The 21,913-nt window shown below is 53.7% G+C and overlaps 1 protein-coding gene across 4 annotated transcripts in view; it reads right to left on the reverse strand.

The window, feature by feature from the left end:
* IFT122 (intraflagellar transport 122) overlaps window positions 1-21,913 on the reverse strand; it is a 67,947-nt gene that overhangs the window by 23,285 nt on the left and 22,749 nt on the right. For all 4 annotated transcript variants that reach the window (XM_061397147.1, XM_061397146.1, XM_061397145.1 and 1 more), the window contains 7 exons: window positions 19,185-19,376; window positions 18,897-19,035; window positions 17,546-17,748; window positions 15,929-16,066; window positions 13,189-13,353; window positions 9,702-9,899; window positions 3,469-3,609 (listed from right to left, as the gene is read on the reverse strand). In XM_061397147.1, the coding sequence (XP_061253131.1) occupies window positions 3,469-3,609; window positions 9,702-9,899; window positions 13,189-13,353; window positions 15,929-16,066; window positions 17,546-17,748; window positions 18,897-19,035; window positions 19,185-19,376 (1,176 nt within the window). The remainder of the gene's footprint in view (window positions 1-3,468; window positions 3,610-9,701; window positions 9,900-13,188; window positions 13,354-15,928; window positions 16,067-17,545; window positions 17,749-18,896; window positions 19,036-19,184; window positions 19,377-21,913) is intronic.

Consider the following 21,913-nt stretch of genomic DNA (forward strand, 5'->3'; position numbering starts at 1 on the left):
CGTGCGTTTGGGAGGGTTCTGCCACTCACGCATCGCTCACTTTGGGACTAGGTCAACAAAACCCGGACGGTGCAGTCGGCAGTGGGGCTGGCTTGCGGGATTCTCTATGCGCCAGGGAGGACCAGGCCCATGGAGCCTCCGAGGCAGCAGCATCAGAGGGGGAGTGGGGGCAGGGACCAACTGAGGAGACCACACGTCCACCCTAGTGACCGGGGCGGAGCGCGGGAGACAGCCATGCCTTCCACAGGGCACACACAGGGCGGCGCTGAGGGAGGGGACGGGGCAGAGCTGAGCAGGAACAGACGTGGCTTCTGGAAGGAAGAGGGAGGCAGGCAATGAATCACTCCTCGTCCCTGGAAGCAAACCCTTACGTAAACCTGACCAGTGCAGCTTGCCCTGGACTCACTGTAAAGCCAGAGATTTCAACCCATGGGCTACTAGAACATTTGAGGCAGCCTCTGCAGGAGAACGGCTGCTTGCTAAGCCTCTTTTACAGTTTTCAGATCCTGCAAGGGCTGCAAAGGAGCACAGCCCACCCGTCAGGAGGCTCTTCGTGGGCCTGTGCTGCCAGCATCCTCCCAGGCATGCTCCTCTGCACCGTCCCGTGGGAAATGGGCTGACATGCGCCCGCAGGAGGCAGCAGATCCAGGAGCCTTAGAACAACCACCCCCGCCAACTGCTCTCTCTGCTTAGCTGCGTGACACCCTCCATCCTAAAAGGCCGGGGAAGTGGACAGGTCATCCGGCCTCCAGCTGCCTCATGGATGACCACAGGGTGACTTCATCTTTTCATCCTGCAGGGCCAGGCGTCCCTCCTGAAATTCAGGGGCCTGTATTCTAAAGGGTGAGGCAGGCAGGTGAAAGAGACCACGAAGCCTCCCTGAGCCAAGAGCTGTACAGTTACAAACTGGACGCCCTGGAGAAAGCAGACTCACTAACTAGCAACGGGCAGTGGTGGGAGGCAGGACTCAGCAAAGCGCTGAGGGGCAGGAAGCTACCAGAGGGCACCCCTAGAGAGGGCTTCCCGAAGGAGTCAGGCAGGCATCACACGAGCAAAGGGGTGGATGGCCCAAAGCACCCATCTCCACACAGGTCTGACAAGCCACGTTCAAGACCCAGGCTTCCTGGAAGCAACTGACGGGGACGTCTGGCCAAGCGGAGAGAGGAAAGAAGGAGCCTTTGGGGTCTCAGTCCTGTCTGGGGGCCCTGAACCTGCCCTGGCCCCACCTCCAGGCCGCCAACAGCTTTCTCCAGATGGGGGCAAGGTAGCAGGTCCCCTCTGTGGGCCTTCTAGGTCTGCTCGGCTAGGATTCCAGGACTTGCCACCATGAGAAACCTGTCTCTGAGTTCCTTCAGCCCTGACATATCCTGCAGAGTCAGGGGTGCCCTGGTGGGACCCTGGTCAGAGTGGTCAGAGTCACAAGGCCCCGGGATAACCTCAAGCAGGGGGAGGTGTGGGAACAAACGGAGTTGTGCTCAGGCCCGTCCGGCAGGCAAGGCAGCTCTCCTGCGCCACCTAGTGGAGGCGCTGGCCTCTCACAGGGACCCACCCTGCACCCTCCCGTGCCTGGGAGACTTTGCAAAGCAGCAAATCGCAGCCAGTCTGGCTAAAATGATCAAGTTCTAGTCTAGGGTTAAAATTCAGTGGGCTTCACACAATAAATAATCTCTATTCTCAGGGAGGGTGTGGGAGATACAGGATAGTGGGGGGAGGAATTTCAGGTTAGTTTTTGTCCAATCAAACATCTGCTGAGCTCCTAACGGCTGTGGTACCGTGCTAAGTGGGCTTCCCAGGTGGCTCAGGGGTAAAGAACCCACCTGCCGATGCAGGAGATGCGGGTTCAAGGGGGTTCGATCCCTGGGTCAGGAAGATCCCTTGGAGAAGGAAATGGCAGCCCACTCCAGTATTCTTGCCTGGAGAATTCCACAGACAGAAAAACCTAGCAGGCTACGTTCCATGGGGTCGCAGAGAGTCGGACACGACTGAGCGACTGAACAACAATTGTGCTAGGCAGTGTTGGCTGAGTCTGGGAAGAAACTGATGCCTAGTTCCTGGGCATAAGGAACTGATGATCTCTAAGGAAGACTTCTCACTGCAATCCAGGCTGAAAACAAACAAAACACCGTCTAGGGCTCCTGTGTCATCCTTCACCCCTCCTGGCGTTTCTAGGGGCGGCAGGGGCGGGGGGTAGGTGGTGGTGGTGGAAACCCCTCCATGGACTTGCCTCCTCTCCCCTCTGAGTTCTCAAGAATTGGCACAGCCCTACCTCCTCTGTTACCACTTTTCTGACACTTAGTAGATCTAAGACCGATACAGATAATTACTACATCATGATCATCTTACTTGTTTTAATCACAGCCAGCGTTTGGCCAACCACCGGCATTTTAGAACCCCTTCTACAATGTGGGGGTGAAGCCTAAGGACACCAGGTCACCCAGGCATGTCAGCCGGTGGGTGTTCTCCCCATCCCTGCTGAGGGAGCGGGAGGACGAGGCTCCCTGGGGTCTGCCAGCCCGTGCGGGCACCACAGTGCCCAGCCAGCCTGCCCAGTCCCCAGCCAGCCCGTGAGGGCACCACAGTGCCCAGCCAGCCTGCCCAGTCCCCGGCCAGCCCGTGCGGGCACCACAGTGCCCAGCCAGCCTGCCCAGTTCCGGCCCGGTCTCCGTCCACTCTCTTCAGGCGCAGCAGCCTCAGCCTAGCACAGGGCGGGCACCACCCACTTCTGTAGCCCCCTGCCCACCAGCTGGGGGTACGGGCTAACTGAGGACCTGGTCCATGGACTATGGGAAGAAAAAGAGGGGAGGGGGAAGCAGGGGAGACACGACTGGAAGCCACTCATTCCCCCGCCTCAGGTTTCCAAAAACCCATCTCAGAGACGTGGCTGGACCTTTTCTAACGTGTGGAAAGGGGGCAAACGTCTTCAAGCATTTCTGGAGTTCTAACAGACTCAGCCAGGCAATGCCGCCGTGAATAGAGGCCATGAGTCAGGCCGTGAAGGCGTGTGTGGAGTGGCGCTGGGTCAGAATCAGAGAGCCCGACCATTTCGTCCAATGGACCTAGTGGAGCGCCGAGAACAGCGCCGTGTAATAAACGGCCTAATACCGGTAAGTGCTTGCACCGATGATAAAAGCCACCGCTGACTGAGTGCCGATGAGGGGCACGCTTTAGCTGGGCGCTGGGCATGGATGAGAGCTAACAAGGCTGACGGCAGACTCTAGAGGATGCCCCTTCCGCGTCGGTTACAGGCATCAGGTCCCTACAAGTCTGTGAGAAGGGGGCTCGCGGTCACCCAGCTCTTACACGTGAGCAGCCTCAGCAAGGCTGTGAGCGGCTGAGGCTCGCAGTCAGAAGGTGGCTGAACTGGGGCCCCAGCACAGGCCAGTCTGAGCCCAGGGCCCAGGACAGCAGGCTTCGGCCTCTGCTAGGGACCCCACGAGGACAAACGCCCCGGCTCGCGTGGACGCTCACCTTCTTCGCTGTCTCAAACTCCAGTCCTTCCAGGGCTTCCATGGCCAGCTCGCGCCAGTCGGCATCGGTCACGCCCAGGCAGGCGATCTGGTAGGCTTCCCGGAACATCTTCCTGTCCAGGTACTGGTACATCGGGGCAGACTGGAGGGGTTCGGCAGCAGGAGAGAAGACTGCTCTCAGAGCAATGCACAGAGGCAGAGGCACACAAAGCCTGACCCCGCAGAGCCGGGCCGCAGGGACCCCCAGCACCCAGCTCGGGCCTCCCCCGGCCCCGCTGACGGCCTTCCGTCCGGCCACTCCGTTCACAGCCGCTGAAGCATCGTGTTCACAGCACACGCCTCCACGCCCCTCCCCTCCACCCCAACTGGCTGCCCCCACCTCCAGGGTTAGGGGGAGAGGGGGGCCTCATTACAAGATGTCACCCTCACCTGGATTGCCTTTGCCCCCGTCATTCTTTGCAAAGTACCTAAGTCACTTTGTTAGTCACTCAGTCATGTCCAGCTCTTCTGTGAGCCCATGAACTGTAGCTCAGCAGCCTCCTCTGTCCGTGGAATTTCCCAGTCAAGAACACTAGAGTGGGTTGCCATCCCCTTCTCCAGGGGATCTTCTTGATCCAGGGATCCAACCTGGGTCTCCCAAACTGCAGGCAGATTCTTTACCATCTGAGTCCACCAGGGAAGCTCAAGTCACTTCACAGGCAGGCCCTGTTAAAACGGCACTTCTCACAGAAGGTCCTCACAGACCCCTCAAGGGAAGGGGTCTGTCTGCCCCTTGTCCCGACCTCAGGCTCTATTTTAATTGTCAGCCTGTCCCCGTAAGGCTCACACAACCCGAGGGCGGCAGCGGGACTGGACTGACCCCCCGGCAGGCCCTCAGCCTCTAATGCCTGTTCATGCTGCTGAAGGAACGAGCAGCATCACCAAGAGGCAGAGGCCTGGGATGGCCTTTACGAAGAGGGCCAAGAAACCTGCGGGTCCCAAGAAAGGCCGCCCTCTCCTCGTCCCTGGCGCTGGGAACCTTTCTCCCACCCCTCGCCTAGGAAGGGCTGCCTCACCCTGACACTTGTGAATGGTTCCTAATAACTTCACTTTTTAGGTTTCCGCGGTGCTTTTGGAGTCCCACAGCCCTGGGTGATGGGTGTTGTTGACTCAGTCGTGTCCAATTCTTTGCGACTCCATGGTCTGCAGCACGCCAGGCTTCCCTGTCCTTCACTATCTCCTGGAGCTTGCTCAAACTCATGTCCATTGAGTCACTGATGCCATCCAACCATCTCATCCTCTGTCGCCCCCTTCTCCTCCTGCCTTCAATCTTTCCCAGCTTCAGGCTGTTTTCCAATGAGTCGGCTGTTCGCATCAGGCGGCCAAAGTATTGGAGCTTCAGTGTCAGTCCTTTCAATGAATATTCAAGATTGATTTCCTTAGTAATGACTGGTTGGATCTCCTTGCTGTCCAAGGGACTGTCAAGAGTCTTCTCCCCAGTTCGAAAGCATCAGTTCTTCGGTGCTCAGGTGTTATCATCCCCTGACTACTGCCCAGAGACTGAGACTCGAGTGACTTGTTAAGGACCCAGAAGTGGAATGCAGAAGCCCTGGGGTTGGACCGGGGGCAAGCTGCCCAGGTTCCATGCCCCTCTCTGCTGTGTGTGTGTGTGTGTGTGTGTGTGTGTTCTCCTGCACATGAAAACAAGGGTGAATTGGGCCGTGGTGGCTTCCACAGCAAAAGGCCAGTCAGTAGGGCTGAGGCGCTGCCCCTGCCCAGGCCTCCTGGGCAGTGGACATCAATCAGCCAGCACTTCTGTGCTAATCGTTCCCAAATGTAGAGCTGGAAGTGCTGTTTTCTCCATTCGGGTCCTTTATCTTTGAAATTTCCTGTCCTGTGTTTTTAGCTTTAGATTGAAGGAAACTAACAGCAAGATTGCTCTGACAGCAAGATTGCTGCTGAATGCTCACCTTTTCCGCCCGGCCGCCCCACCCAGCTCTCCTCCCTTCGAGGCAGGCAGCAGGGTATCCTGGCCTGGCGAGCCCACATCCTCGCGGAGGGATTTGGGATCAACTGATCAGCTTCTGTTGCCTGCCCAGCCCACTGGCGACCAGCGCTTTGAAAACGGGAAGGTGCCGGGAGAAAGCGAGCCTGCTCCCTCCCGTGCCGCACTTCTCATTTGTGGCTCCTCTCCAGCTCTCTGGTGAGCTTCCCTGGTGGCTCAGATGGTAAAGCGTCTGCCTGCAATGCGGGAGACCCAGGTTCGATCCCTGGGTTGAGAAGGTCTCCTGGAGAAGGAAATGGCAACCCACTCCAGTATTCTTGCCTGGAGAATCCCACAGACAGAGGAGCATGGTGGGCTACAGTCCATGGGGTCACAAAAAGTCGGAGGAGCATGGTAGGCTACAGTCCATCGGGTCACAAAAAGTCAGACACGACTGAGTGAGCTTCACTTTCACTTTCCGGCTCTCCAAGCCTTTATGGGCTCAGATCAAGTGTCACCACCTCACAGAAACCTCTGCACACTCCCCGAGAACACGGAGCTTTCCTTTCTAAACGCCTCTGGTGGATCACCTTTGTTCCAATTCAGTTGTTTTGTAGTGTTTGCCATTTAAATATTGGGAAGAATAATAACAGGAATTGGGCCAGACAAAATCTGAAAGATGGACGCATTGAGCTCCACTGCACAGAGGGCGAGGGGCTGCTCCAGGCCGTGGCTGGTTAGGGGGCAGGGTCAGAACTCAAAGCTAGTTGTCTCCCCTCAAGGGCCCCCCAGGTGGAGCCCCATGAGGGTGGGACAGGGACATGGATGACCAACCGAGCACGGAAACCATGGCTAAGACGGGCTGGCCTGGGAGGCGCCATCTGAGAATGGGAGCTTTAAAAGTATTCACACTGAACAAATGCCCTCTGAGCTCTGCTCGATCTCACTGTCGCATTCCAAGCATGAAGTCACCACCGCCCCGAGAAGCCGGACCGATCTGGGGCTCGCCGCTCTGCTTGGCAGCCCTGACGAACTCGTTCTTGCACAAGATGATGTCAATTTCGAAAAGAAACCAGAAATCCCCAGAGCAGGCTTGCTGCTTTCTCCCTCGCCTCTAGGCCAAAACCACAGGCCGGCTGGAGGCAGGGTGACAGATAAATCGCCTTTGTCTTGGGGCTGCCTCTCCTGACCCCTGGCAGCTCCGAGCTGCTGCGTCAGCAGGACGGCCCTGGTGCGGCCCCGAGGGCCCTGGCTCCTGAATCTGCAGGGCTTGACAGAGGCGCCCAGGGCCGCCCCTCCAGCTCCTCTGGGCCGGCCACAATCAGGGAGCAACGAACTGTTATCTTCGAGGTCAGGGCGGCAGCGCTGGAGGAAAACTCGCTCTCAGCGTGGCCTGTCTGTTCAATGGAGGAAGGCTGAGTTTCTAGAGGCTGTGGGGCCAGGGCACGGCTGGGGAGCAGAAACGGTCCTGCGGGGGGAGGGGTTCTTGCCCCTCCTCCTGCCCCGATTCCACCCATCTCTCCCCTCCTTTCTTTGGCTTTCTTCTTTTCCTCAGATCTGAATTCCACTACCACGCACTGAATAATTGCTCTGTGTCAGGCTCTATTCATTCCCGAAGCAGTCAGTAACAAGGGTGTCATCGTCAGCTTAGAGCGAGAAGCAGGCCCCAGCCCCGCCCTCTACAAGAAGCCAAGGGAACTCCTCAGTGGCCCAATGGTTAGGGACTTCCCCAGCGGCCCAGTGGTTGAGACGCCAAGCTTCCAGTGCAAGGGGTGTGAGTCTGATCCCTGGCTGGGGGGGCTAGGATGTCACATGCTGCCTGGCACAGCAAAAAAAAAGAGCCAAAGCAGAGAGCGTGAGTGAAGGTGGGGTGTCTGGAGGGGGCACCGACTGATGGAGCCCAGGCGAAGGGCGATCTGGAGACATGTCTACAAATCCTCCACATGGCCGTGACCTTTGACCCAGCAATTTTCACTCCGAGGAAAGTATACCACTGAGCTATATTGGGATTGGTGCAAAGACCCGGCTGGGAAGATGCCCACCACCTACAGGAGCAAAGAAGCTGTAACAGCATGACTGTCCAACTGGCCGGTGCGCTGGGGACACCGCGTGACGGGACAGAAAGCAGTCATCAGAACAAGGGGGCAGGGCGTCCCTGCTGCGTCGGTGGCGAAGAATCCGCCCGCCAATGCAGGAGACACGGGGCTCGATCCCTGACCTGGGAAGACCCCACGTGCCGCAGAGCGACTAAGCCCGTGCACCACAGCGACTGAGCCTGTCTGTGCTCTAGAGCCCGGGAGCCCTGACAACTGGGCCCGGGCCCTGGAACAAGGAGCCCCCAGAATGAGAAGCCCACGGACTGCCAACTAGAGAGCAGCCCCTGCTCTCTGCAACTCGAGAAAAGCCTGCGCAGCAGCGACAAGGACCCAGCACAGACGAAAAAAAGTAAGTAAATTAAATTAAAAAATAAAAACCAATGGGGCGGCGGGAAGCCAGTGTGGTTTTAACAAGGGGCAACCCAGCCCCGGGCCCTCGTGGGCTGGAGGCGCCGGTGCCATGCGGCTACCCAGGTGATAGATTTTTGTACCTGGTTCTGCAAACTGCTACCAGTGAGGTCACCTCGGCATGTGGTTACAAAGGATCTCTGTCTGATTTCCTTCGATTACACGGGACTCTACAATCATCTCAGTATTCTAAATGCTAGAGAAGCACATTTACTCATGTGGAGCTGTGTTTCCAGTAGATTGCTGGGTGGAAAAGCCCAATTGCTAGGTGACGGCCAATAACGCCTACAAAGTGATGGGTCTGCAAACATGTAAAATTAAGTTAACTAGAAGACGGAGGTGAGGGGAGGTGATGAAAAGTCTCTCTCTCTTATTTAAAATCCATACTCAGTGAAAATATGGTAAAGCTGAGGTTTCATCTACAGGAGCAATACTTAGAGACGGAAGTCACAAAACAGTATTTACGGTATGGTTGCACTTTTGTTTCAAAATGTTTACATAAACCATATACTCAGAAGAGCGTATCGTGCATCTATTATATACACATATAGACATGGTCTAGGGGCATATATTCTACAATATTTAAGATGACTCTGGGGAGGGGCGTCCCTGGTGGCTCAGTAGTAAAGAATCTGCCTGCCAGTACAGGACACACGGGTTCAATCCCTGGCCCAGGAAGATCCCGGATGCTGAGAAGCAACTAAGCCTGTGAACCCCAACTACTGAGCTTGGGCTCTAGAGCCTGGAAGCCGCAACCACAGAAGCCCACATGCCCTGGAGCCCACGTTCTGGAACAAGAGAAGCCCCCGCGCCTCAGTTAGAGAGCAGCCCTTGGTTGCTGCAACTAGAGAGGTGCTCACGCAGCAATGAAGGCCCAGAATAGCCAAAAATGAATAAATAAATAAATAAAAGAGTGATTCCCGGGAATTCCCTGGAGTCCAGTGATTAGAGGGTTTCCCTGGTGGCTCAGCTGGTAAGGGATCCACCTGCAGTGCAGGAGATCCTGGTTCAATCCCTGGGTTGGGAAGGTATCCTGAATTACCCACTCCAGTATTCTTGGGCTTCCCTGGTAGCTCAGACAGTAAAGAATCCTTCTGCAATGCAGGAGACCTGGGTTAAATCCCTGGGTTGGGAAGATATCTTGAAGAAGGGTTAGGCTACCCACTCCAGTATTCTTGGGCTTCCCTGGCGGCTCAGACAGTAAAGAATCCTTCTGCAATGTGGGCGACCTGGGTTAAATCCCTGGGTTGGGAAAATTCCGTGGAGGAGGGCATGGCAACCCACTCCAGTATTCTGGCCTGGAGAATCCCATGGACAGAGGAGCCTGGTGGACTACAGTCCATGGGTTCGCAGAGAGTTGGACATGACTGAGCGACTAAGCACAGCACGGCAGTGATTAGGAGTCAGCGCTTTCACTGCCGGGGCCCAGGTTCGATCCCTAGCTGGGGAACTAAGATCTCACAAGCTGTATGCATGGCTCTCAGTGAAACACGCTGTCTGCTGCCAAATGACCTTCCATATCTTCCCTGCCCCTTCCAGGAGAGGCCGATCAGAAAGACATGGAGGCTCAGGGAGGCTGAGCTGCCTGCCCAAAGACACCCAGAGGTTGCAAAGGGTGGAGACAGGGCTCGGTTCAGGTCCAAAGCGCCTCCCACCTGACGGCTGCCACGCCCATCTCTCCACCCTGTCTCCTCTCCACCCCATCCCTGGCTGTCCCCGGGCTCCTAGGCCCTGCCCTGGCTGGGGGCAGACAGGGTGCGGGATTACCTGTGGCACCTCCACGGCCGACATGGAGAAGACGTGGAGGCAGAAGATCTTGGAGCCGTTGTAGCCGACCACAAAGCCCTGCAGCTTCTGCTGGTGCACCGGGAAGGTGCTGGCCTTGATGCTGAGGTAGCCACCGCCAGAGAAGCAGAGCATGTCCTCACACTGGGTGTTCCAGGCCACGCTGTTGGCATTGGGTTCCTGTGGGCAAGGGATGGTGAGGGGATGACTCCACTCCTACACTCGGCCAGGGACTGGCTCCCTAAAGCCTGAATCCCACTAAGCTGCTAACATGGGTTGTAGGGAAGGTTGGGGGAGAAGGGATCAGACACAAAATGGACAGCACAGAGGAGCAAGCTCCTCTCTGCACTGCGTGGGCTGGAATTCTTCAGGTAAGCATCACTTCTGAAAAAATTATCATCCCCAAAGATTAATCATTACATAGGAAGTGAGAAAATCAGCAAAGTGGGATGTAGTTCTATTAAAGAATGAATAAACAAAGCTAGTTTAAACGGAAGAAGGTTTAAAGGGATAGATCCCAAACAATTACCACTGATTGTTTGGGGGTAGCTGAGATTGTGGGTAAATTTTTATTTTCTACATTTTTCTGTTTGCTTCAAATTTTCTTTTGGTCATGAATGTCTATTGTTTTTTATAATAAGAAAGAGAACAGTGAGTTATTTTAAAAGTAGAAAATAATATATTGTCTCTGTGCTGACAATTCACACATGTAAAATCCTTCAAGCTAAGTTTCAACAGTACATGAACAAAGAACTTTAAAATGTACGGGCTGGATTTGGAAAAGGCAGAGGAACCAAGGGTCAAATTGCCAACATCTGCTGGACACAGAAAAAGCAGGGGAATTCCAGAAAAACATCTACCGCTGCTTCCTGGACTAAAGCCTGTGGGTCACAACAAACTGTAGGAAATTCTTAAAGAAACAGGAATACCAGACCACCTTACCTGTCCCCTGAGAAACCTGTATTCAGGTCAAGAAGCAACAGTTAGAACTGGACTTAGAACAACAGACTGGTTCAAAATTGGGGAAGGAGTGTATCAAGGCTCTATATTGTCACTCTGCTTATTTAACTCATATACAATATATCATAAAAAAGACCAGGCTGGATAAAGCACAAGCTGGAATCAAAACTACTGAGACAAATATCAACAACCTCAGATACGCAGATGATACCACTCAAAAGGAAGAAAGTGAAGAGGAAATAAAGAGCCTTCTGATAAAGGTGAAAGAAGAGAGTGAAAAAGCTGGCTTAAAACTCAATATTCAAAAAACTAAGATCATGGCATCTGGTCCCATCACTTCATGGAAAATAGATGGGGAAATAATGGAAACAATGAGAGATTTTACTTTCTTGGGCTCCAAAATCACTGCAGATGGTGACTGCAGCCATAAAATTAAAATTAAGCCATTAAATTAAAATTGCTCCTTGGAAGAAAAGCTATGACAAATCTAGACAGTGTATTAAAAAGCAGAGACATCACCTTGCCGACAAAGGTCCACCTAGCCAAGGCTAAGGTTTTTCCAGAAGTCATGTATGGATGGCAGAGGTGGGCCATAAAGAAGGCTGAGCGCCAGAGAATGGATGCTTTCCAACTGTGCTGTTGGAGAAGACTCTTGAGAGTCCCTTGGGGAGCAGAGAGATCCAGCTAGTCAATACTATAGGAAATTAACCCTAAGTTATTCATTAGAAAGACTGAAGCTGAAACTCCAATGCTTTGGCCACCTGATGCGAAGAGCCAATTCATTGGAAAAAGACCCTGAGGCTGGATGGATTGAGGGCAGGAGGAGAAGGGGTCGACAGAGGATGACAGGGTTGGATGGCATCACGGAATCAAAGGACCTGAGTTTGGGCAAATTCCAAGAGATGGTGAAGGACAGGGAAGCCTGGCATGCTGTAGTCCATGGGATCACAGACAGCTGGACATAACCTAGCAACTGAACAACAAAACTACAGTCACCCCAGGAGGCACCCTGGGGTGCCTTCCCTGAAAGTTCCCCTCAAAGGTTTCTGCTCAGCTCTGGAGCCCCAGGGACCAGCAGATGTTCATCCCTTTCTGCCTAGAACCTGTTATGATGGCTGAGTCGTTTATAATGAACATGGTTTACTTTCATAATGAGGAAAAAACAATGTAAGTGTCTTCTGTTTGCAGGCGGCTGGGGCAGCAGAGAGGAGAAAAAGATAGCTGGGAACGTCCGTGTCTCCTGGCAACTTGGAGAATTACTCCCCTCTGCCTCCTGCAGAACCCTCAGCGGGGGCTGGGAAGGACACAGGCTCTTCCACTCCTGTTGAGGCTCAGCTGCAGATTCACAACTGGGGCCCCGCTAACCTAGGGACACCTGCGGCCGTGGGTGCTGAGTCTGGGAAGACGAGAAGCAACACCTAGGGCCCTGGTTTGTGCCAGGCACTGAGCCAGGTTCTATGGCAGCTTGTTTAGCCCTGCAGCAGTTCTGGGAGGGGGCAGGTACTACTTGCATTTTAGAGGTAAAGAGCAACCAAGGCTCCGAGAGGTTCACTGGCTTGCTCGAGACTGGCACAGTGATGAAAGCAGGGGTGGAGGCAGGTCTGTCTGAAGACAAATCCTGTGCTCTTTCCTTCCTCGAAACCACTCTGGCTCCCAGTGACGAGGGCGAGTAGCTATGACGGAGTCGCCTCAGCCCAGCGGTAGCCAGGCATCCCTTTCCCAATCCGAGGCAGCACCCCTCTGCCGTGTTAATGTCACTGCCGAGGACAGAGCGCCCTGAGGAAGGGACCTCACTCTGCCCACCACGCAGGGAAAGCCGCAGCAGCTGAGGAAGCCAGTCAGGGGAGGGTTCAGCTCGTGGGGAACTCGCGTCAGGCAAATGGCCTTGACCACTTACAAAGCCCTCGAGAGGCAAAGCCAGCGCCCAGCCCAGCAGAAAGCCAGCCAGCACTGGGCACGGAGCCTGTGGGCCCTTTTCTCCAGTGACACTTCCTCCAGCCTAGGCGTTGTGTAAGCAGTGCCTATCCCCCCCAAACACTCCGCATCAGCTGGCTACGGGGCACCCCTGTGAAATGGCAGAGGGAGGGCTCCCCTCCCCTGCCCTCTTTCAGGTGACAGACCTGGTCCTGTTCCCTGACTCTGTCTCAGGGCAGTCGCAGATACAGGCAGGCCTCCGGTCCGTGAGAAGCAGACTTTTCCCAAAGAATCATCTTCACGTTAACCCACGTACGGAGAGCCCTCACGGGCCCCACTGAGACTTGTTACTCATTCACTGCTCACAGTAATCTCATAAGAAAGGTATAACTTGCCCATCTTCCCAGCGTGGAAACCGAAGCCCACAAGGCTCAGCCAACTCCTGCAGCTTGTGTGCGAGGGGCGGGCTGGGCCAGCGCTCTCAGACTCTGTGCCTCTGCACCTCCCTGCTCCCCCAGAGCCCCTCCTGCAGGGGCTGGGAAGAGAGGGAGGGTCTCGAACCCAAGGGCCCTGTCCTGGGCACTCCGGGGGTCACCTGAAACAGCAGCTCCTTGGTGTGGATGTCGTACACCAGGCACATGTCGTTCTCGTCCACCACGGCCAACTTGTTGCGGGAGGCGCTCATGTCCAGGCAGCGCACGGCGGTGGCCTGCTTCAGCAGGACGATGGCGAAGAGGTTGTCCACGAAGATCTTGAGGATCTGGCAAAATTTCAGAGGGGAAAGCGTGAGTAACCATGGCCACACACCCTGGAACACCTGCATGTTGCTGGACCCCATGTGTTCTACAAGCACCATCGCCACTAACTTCACCGGAGGCTCTGTGCAGAGGAGGAAAGGGAGAGGGGGCTTCCCACAGGGATCAGAGTGTGGCCCATCAGAGGCTGCCTACGTAACCACAGGCCCCGAGACACGACCAACCCATCGAATGTCCGCTTGACGGGGGACGGTTAACAACACTGCCCAAAATGAAGGATTAGAAGACAGCACAGTCATAAACTCACACGGGAAAAGGCTCCTGTAAACAGTGACAGACATCCGGTGTAACCACAGCAAGAAGAGGATGCTGGGGAGGATGGCGAGGATGATGGGGAGGATGGGGAGGAGGGTGAGGATGATGGGGAGGATGATGGGGAGGATGGCGAGGATGGGGATGAAGAAGGGGAGGATGAGAAGGATGGGGAGAAGGATGGGGAGGATGGGGAGGAGGGTGAGGATGATGGGGAGGATGGGGAGGATGATGGGGAGGATGGGGAGGATGAAGGGGAGGATGGGGAGGATGGGGAGGATGGTGAGGAGGATGGGGAAGATGACGGGGAGGATGGTGAGGAGGATGGGGAGGATGCTGAGGAGGATGGGGAGGATGCTGGGGAGGATGGTGAGGATGATGAAGAGGATGGGGAGAATGGGGAGGAGGATGGGGAAGATGACGGGGAGGATGGGGAGGATGGTGAGGATGGTGAGGAGGATGGGGAAGATGACGGGGAGGATGGTGAGGAGGATGGGGAGGATGCTGAGGAGGATGGGGAGGATGCTGGGGAGGATGGTGAGGATGGTGAAGAGGATGGGGAGGATGGTGAGGATGATGGGGAGGATGCTGAGGATGATGGGGAGGATGCTGGGGAGGATGGTGAGGATGGTGAAGAGGATGGGGAGGATGGTGAAGAGGATGGGGAGGATGGTGAGGATGATGGGGAGGATGGTGAGGATGATGGGGAGGATGGTGAGGATGGTGAGGAGGATGGGGAGGATGGGGAGGAGGATGGGGAGGATGGTGAGATTGGTGAAGAGGATGGGGAGGATGGTGAGGAGGATGGGGAGGATGGTGAGGATGATGGGGAGGATGGTGAGGAGGATGGGGAGGAGGATGGGGAGGATGGGGAGGATGCTGGGGAGGATGGTGAGATTGGTGAAGAGGATGGGGAGGATAGTGAGGAGGATGGGGAGGATGGGGAGGAGGATGGGGAGGATGGTGAGGATGGTGAGGAGGATGGGGAGGATGGTGAGGATGGTGGAGAGGATGATGGTGAGGATGAAGATGATGGGGAGGATGGTGATGATGGCGAGGATGGGGAGGATGATGGTGAGGATGATGGGGAGGAGGATGGTGACGGTGATGGGGAGGATGTGGAGGATGGTAAAGATGGTAAGGAGGATGGGGAGAATGGTAAGGATGGTGAGGAGGATGGGAGAATGGTGAGGATGGTGAGGAGGATGGGGAGCATGGTGAGGATGGTGAGGAGGATAGGGAGGATGGTGAGGATGGTGAGGAGGATGGGGAGGATGGTGAGGATGCTGAGGAGGATGGAAACAGCTACCAGTTACTGACTGTGCTTGACAGTCCTGTGAAACATGGGCTGCAAAGCATGTGGGTGAAACACGTGGGATTCTCATTTGTAACATCTGAGCCTCAGAGAGGTGAAGTGACTTGCTCAGGATCACATAGCTCGTGAATTGTTCAGCATGCACACGGCCCCAGGTTCACCTGCCCACAGAGCCCAAGCTCTCCAGTCTTGCACTGGAAACGACAGCTGACGAGAGGAAGAAGCCAGCTCTCCTTCACTGTAATGTTGACACTCTGCAGCCTCTGCTAATCTCATCCCCTATGACTTTCAGCCCCAGGAAAGGCCTAACAAGCCTCAGCCACAGCCATCTGCCAGACAGCTTGGCTCTCAGGCTTATGCAGTTATATTTTCCCTTTCACATTTCCATGTAACCCACTTAGAACTTTCTTCTTTTGAGCAAAGAACACACACACAAATCTGTTCAACTTTTTGTAACCTAGATTTTCCACCTCTATTTGAATATAGGGCCCATTTTCTTTAAAACACCTGGTAAGAGCCTGGGGACTAGCACCCTCTGAGATGCAAGCTAGAACACATTCCTTGACCCATTCACTGCTCTAACAGGCAACTCATCTAAGGAATGAGCTCCATCTCCCTCCCTGTGAAGACACTGAAACTGAATCTCCAACAAGTCTCCCACCTCCTGGGTGACCTTAAATCCACGAAGCCTCCATGGCAGCCCAGAGGCTGCAGAGCCAACTCTGCCAGAACGTGGCATGCTGAGTAGAAGCCATCGTGGCTCTGGCTTGACGCTGGCCACATAAAACAGGATCCCGGGCTGCCCTCCAACGTGCCTGTGGGGTGAGAGGTGGCGGTGCAGCGGGGGAGCCCTTTGCTTGCTCCAGGAACCCACCTCGGAGTCAGCACTACTCTGGCTGCCTGTGTCTGCCTGCAGATGACTGGCCTAATGGGAGACGCGAGGGTGCACTCACCTGTCCATTCTTCAGGCCGACCAGCAGACCCTCCCTTCCTGGGGGGCCGCCGATCACCTTAATGTAGCGAATGAGAGACTCCATCTGCCACTCCCGCTCCTTCACGCCGCTGAAGGACAGGCACTGCAGCCGCCTCTCCTAGAAAACAAGCGCAGCTCCGGGTGATCGCAAGCAGGACAGGCGTGCCCGGGCGCCCAAGGAGGTCTGCCTGCGCCTACAGGGTGAAAACTGCCTCCACACTCTGTTCCCACTGAACCCATCTAGACCCCGTGCCTGGCAGCTTCACACAAGCCTTCCCTGCGGAGCCCAGCTCAGCCTCCACCTTCAGCAGGCCTCGGGCAGCCACAGCCAGGGGCTGCACGCGGAAGCACGTCTGTAACCCGTGGCGCCCCTACCCTTGGGCTTCCCAGGTGGCCCAGTGGTAAAGAATCCACCTGCAACACGACAGACGCGGGTTCGATCCCTGGGTCGGGAAGATCCCCTGGAGGAGGGCATGACCACCCACTCCAGTATTCTTGCCTGGACGGTCCCATGGATAGAGGAGCTTGGAGGGCTACAGTCTGTGGGGTCACAGAGGCAGACATGACTTGGTGACTAAATAACAACAACCCCTAAACTGCTTTAACTTGAGATTTTTAGAGAGATTTTTTTAATAGTATCTTACATATGTGATTCCTAAAGGATTTCTTCCACTTTATCACTTCCAATAGGCTTAATTTTACAAAACCAAATCCACCTCTACTTCCAGGAAAGTGGCTGGGCTGGGCTTCTCTTACGGTCTCCCCAGGCATTCCTGGCATCAACCTAGACAGCTTCTAGGAAGCTCTAAGTTGACAAATCTTTTTTTTGTCAAAAAAATTATCAGGAAGTAAAACTTCCTTTACTATTTTGAGTTGATATCATAAATTTTTTTGTTGTTCAGTTGAAAGCGAGCATAAATTTCTGTGTGTATACGTTTACCAAAACGACACTGACCTTCATTTTGTGGGATATCAATGTATGCTTCAAGTCATTAAAATATACACAATCCCAGTTCAACACAGTGCTTTGTGCAACACAAAAATGTATTTTTCGGTTTTTTTGTTTTTGGCCTCAAGTCTTGGAAGATCTTAGCTCCCCTCCCAGGGATTGAACCCAGGCCCTCAGCAGCGAGAGTGCAGAGTCCTAACCACTGGACCAACAGGGCCCAGTCCTTCCAGTCGTGTCCAAATCTTTGCGACCCCGTGGACTGTAGCCTGCCAGGCTCCTCTGTCCATGGGATTCTCCAGAAAAGATTACTGGAGTGGGTTGCCATTTCCTTCACCAGGAGATCTTCCTGACCCAGGGATCGAACCCATGTCTCTTACATGTGTCTCTTGCATGGGCAGGCGGGTTCTTTACCACTAGGACCACCTGGGAAGACCATAGTCCCCGTATTCCCCAGTTTACGGCCTATGGCTTTCTGGTAGGCTCTGACCCCTCCAGATGCCAATAAGCATGAAAGCAATGAACAGCCACTGAGCTTGACGGGAAGGAGCTTTCTTCTAGCGACCGACTCTAGAGCCGGGAGGTGGGTAACCCGCTCCCTGCAGGAGGATGAAGTGGATGCAGCCTGCCCTCTGAGCCGCTGCCGCCCACCTGACAGAGGATGATGTGGTCGGCACACACCACCAGGAGGTTGCACTCGAACTTCCTGGCAATCTTCTCCTTCACCCGGTACCGCATGTCCAGCGAGTCCTCTGAGTACAGCTCATAGATGAGGATCTTCTCGGGCAGCTGGATCGCTAATCGATTCTTGTAGATGGCAATTTTCTTGACAAGTTCTTTGCATTTAATCCGAACTGTGAAAGAGGGGAAAAAAAAACCAGCTCGAACAAGAGGCTATTAGGTAAGGGAGAAGGCAGAGAAATTAAAAGCCATCATTTACTTAATGCTAGAGGCAATTAAAGGAGACACACTCATCAAAAAACCTTTACAAAGTGTCTAATACGCAATCAACTCTGCTAAACACTGAGTCGCATACAAATCTTTGTGGCCTTGAGCTTACATCTGACTGTGCAAAGTAGAAGTCTCTGTGCTACCATCGCTTGCTGAAGATAAATCTCTGAATGGCACCAATAGCCCCTGATGGTCAGGAACACGTCTGGGTAACTGCCCACAGCTCTGGACACTTGCGACCCAGCACTCTTGCCAACAGGGAGCCGAAGGCAGTTTCTGGCACACGCTAGGGTCTCACGCTCCCACTACAGGTGGAGAAAGTCCCTCAGCAAGGACAGCAGGGAACCGCCTGACCCGCTGCAGCCTCAGCATCGCAGCTGGAGTCTTCCATCAGAGGTGCTCCCAGGTGGGGGACCAGAGAATGCCACCTGACTCTGCAAGACACCCCTCGACCTGGACCCCCACACACAGGCCCCTGCAATGTGCTGTGGCCGGGACACCTACAGACGACTGCCCCTGAAATAAGCAGATTCTCAGCCCACTGAGCCAGCATGGCCACTTGGGTGGACGGAGGAAGGGACTGGCTACCCGAGGCCTGGAACTCTGGCCTTCTGACCGAGCCCATGCAACCCACTGCCTCCTTCTCTCTGGGGGGAGCACCCGCCAGGAGGTGAGTGGACACGGAGCTGGGGGAGAAGCACCACAGCACAGGGACTGTGATCAGAGAGGACACAGGTCCGCAGAGACCCATGCAGGTCACCCAGCCCCCAGCTCTGACTTGTTGTATGCCGTCCTCCCTTAGCCAGGCAGTCCATTTCCCCTTAGCATTAGCTGCAAATTTTTTTTTTAGAAAGAGGGTTCATTGCTTCAAAGACATCAATATCCTCTCCATGCTCCTACCACACAACAGAGCGAGACCCAGTGGTCCAACACGTGCCCAGAACACCAAGCAGCAACACGCCCTACCGTCTCACCTGCCCTGTGAGCAGCCCTGTCGACCGGCCCCTCTTCCCAGCATCTGGTGGGCAGAGGGGCCGTACCCGCCGCTTACCTTTCTGCTCGGTGATCAGGTGCTGCACAATGACATCAGTCATGCTATCCCTGTAGGCGTAGCGGTCCTTGTAGAGCCCGTGGACTGTGCTGAAAATCAGCTGGTAGAAGGAAATGGTGCCATCCTGGCAGCCCACCACCTGCGGAGAACGAGCCTGTCAGTTCTCAGTCCTCTGTGGAGACAGACCTGCCTGTCAGGAACAAATGTCAGTGATCTGACTGGCTAAACACGGCCGATGTTCACTGACTACTCGGGTGGTGGCCCAACCAACCAACTCCTCCTTCTTACCACGTAGTTGGAGTCAGGCTTCACTTTACACGTCCACACCCAGGAGGTCTGCTCCCCAACGGCCCCAAGCCGTACACCATCCTTGGTGAAAAGGGACACTTGCTTGTCTGATCCCCCCAGCAAAATGTACTCCCCTTTAGTAAAGTAGCTGATGCAGCAGGGGTCAAAGTTCAGGGAGTGGTCCTTCCCGATCTGAAGAAAGAGAACACACCAAGGGAGATGCACGCTGAATTCATGATCATCGCAACACGATCAAGGGCTTTTCCCTCCATCCTTTACATGGAGAACTGGCCAGCGTTCTCCATGTGACAGATTCCGTCACGAACACAGCCCAGCCCTCTAGAGCACCCCATCCTGTCCACATGGACAAACCCTCCAGGGTCTCCCCCAGTCCCACCCAACGGCTCCAGGGCTGTGTCTTAGCTCCGCAGTCAATCCACACCCCAGATGGTCTTCTCCCGTTAGGCCTCCCCCTCTGCTCACAGCCCTTGCTAGGCTTCAGCATTTCCCTCAGTCCTGAGGGCAATTTCTTTTTCTTTCTGCTTTTCTTTTCCTTCCCTCCTTCTTTCCTTTTTTTGTACTTCACAAAACTAAGTCCATTCAATGTTTTAAAAGTTGTTCTTATTCTATAACGACACTCATCCTATTCTCTTTGGAACGAACTTATTCAGGTGTTTCACGCACCACACGATTCGCCCATGTCAAGTGTACACTTCATTAGCTTTTACTACATCTGGAGTTGTATAACCATCATCACCAACGGCAACACCCCAAAAAGAAGCCCTGTACCTGTAGCAGTCAATCCCCTTTTCCTTCTCTTTCCACCCCCTGGCAACCACTGATCTACTTCCTGTCTATAGATCTGCCTGTTCTGGACATTTCATATAAACGGAAACACAGACCGCGTGGCCTTTGTGACCAGTTCACCCTTTTCCAGTCTGCACCAGTACTTCACTCCTTTTCACTGCTGAATAACATTCCATTGTACGGATATTCCCCATTTTTTTTTCCCATGCATGAATCGATAAACATTTCAGTTCTTCCTATTTCTGGCTATTATGAAAAACGCTGAATATGAATACTTGCATACAAATTTTTGTGCAGATGTACGTTTTCATCTTTCTTAGATATGGATATCTAGTAGAGTTGCTGGGTCATATAGTAACTTCGCATTTAACCTTTAATAACTACTTAAAAAGTGGCTGGGTATACCATTTTATATTCCTGCCAGTAGTATACAAGGGTGCCAACCTCTCCATCCTAGTGGGTGTGGAGTAGGTCTCAGTGTGAGTTTGATTTGCATTTTCCTGGTAGCTAATGATGTTGGACATCTTTTCATTTGCTTACTTGGCCACATGTATTTCTTGTTTGAAAAAATGTCCATTCAGATCCCTTTTCCATTTTTTAATTAAGTTGTCTTTTTATTATTGACTTGTAGGAGTTTTTTACTCCTTGGAAGACAAGCTATGACAAACCTAGACAGCATATTAAAAAGCAGAGACATTACTTTGCCAACAAAGCTCCATCTAGTCAAGGCTATGGTTTTTCCAGGAGTCATGTATGGATGTGAGAGTTGGTCTATAAAGAAAGCCGAGCATTGAAGAATCGATGCTTCTGAACTGTGGTGTTGGAGAAGACTCTTGACAGTCCCCTGGACTGCAAGAAGATCCAATCAGTCCATCCCTAAAGGAAATCAGTCCTGAATAGGCACTGGAAGGACGGATGCTGAAGCTGAAACTCCAATACTTTGGCCACCTGATGCGAAGAACTGACTCATTTGAAAAGCCCCTGATGCTGGGAAAGATTGAAGGCAGGAGGAGAAGGGGATGACAGAGGATGAAATGTTGGATGGCATCACTGACAATGGCCATGAGTGTGAGCAAGCTCCGGGAGCTGGTGATGGACAGGGAGGCCTGGCGTGCTGAGTCCATGGGGTCACAAAGAGTCAGACACGACTGAGCAACTGAACTGAACTGAAGAGTTTTTTCACATATTTCAGATGCAAGTCCCTTATCAGATAAATGATTTGAAAAATTTCTCTTTCACTCTGTGTGTTGTCTCTTCACTTTTGATGGTGCCCCCTCTACTTTTAGGATGAAGGTCAAGCTCCTGAGTTTAGTTCCCAAGATCCCAAGTCAAAATGAGTCTCTTACAGTCAGCCCATGCTCTTTCAAACCTCCATGCCATTCTCCACAGCACCCCAGCACTAGACAAGGATGTCCTTTCCCCCTTCTTCTCCGCCAGGTGTCATCTCTTCCAGGAAGCATCCTCACATCTCCCTGCCCACCCAAGGCCTGAAGGGCTAGCCTAGCAGCTGCTTATAAACGTGGGGGTGAATAAAGCAAATACAGGAAGAGGGTCACAAACTAGGACCCAGGCTTTACAGACCAAGCTGCATTTCAGTTCAACCATTTACCGGCAGTGCAGGACCTTGGGCATATTTATTCCACTGCCCTGAGACTTGTCTACTCATATCTAAAAATCAGATCATCAGACTTTCCTGGAGGTCCAGCGGTTCAGACTCCGCACTTCCCCTGCAGAGGGCACGGATTTTATCCCTAGTAGAGGAAGTTCCGCATGCCCTCACTGTGGCCCCAAAAATGTAAAAAGTTGATTGGCAGAGTACCTACTTCTCAAAGTTTTACAAGAATTAAAAGAGATAAAGAATGCATAGCACTCAGCACAGAACCTGGTGTCACAGTAAATGCTCGATAAACAGGAGCTAACAC

This window comes from Bos javanicus, chromosome 22, assembly GCF_032452875.1.
Source record: "Bos javanicus breed banteng chromosome 22, ARS-OSU_banteng_1.0, whole genome shotgun sequence".
Taxonomy (NCBI): domain Eukaryota; kingdom Metazoa; phylum Chordata; class Mammalia; order Artiodactyla; family Bovidae; genus Bos; species Bos javanicus.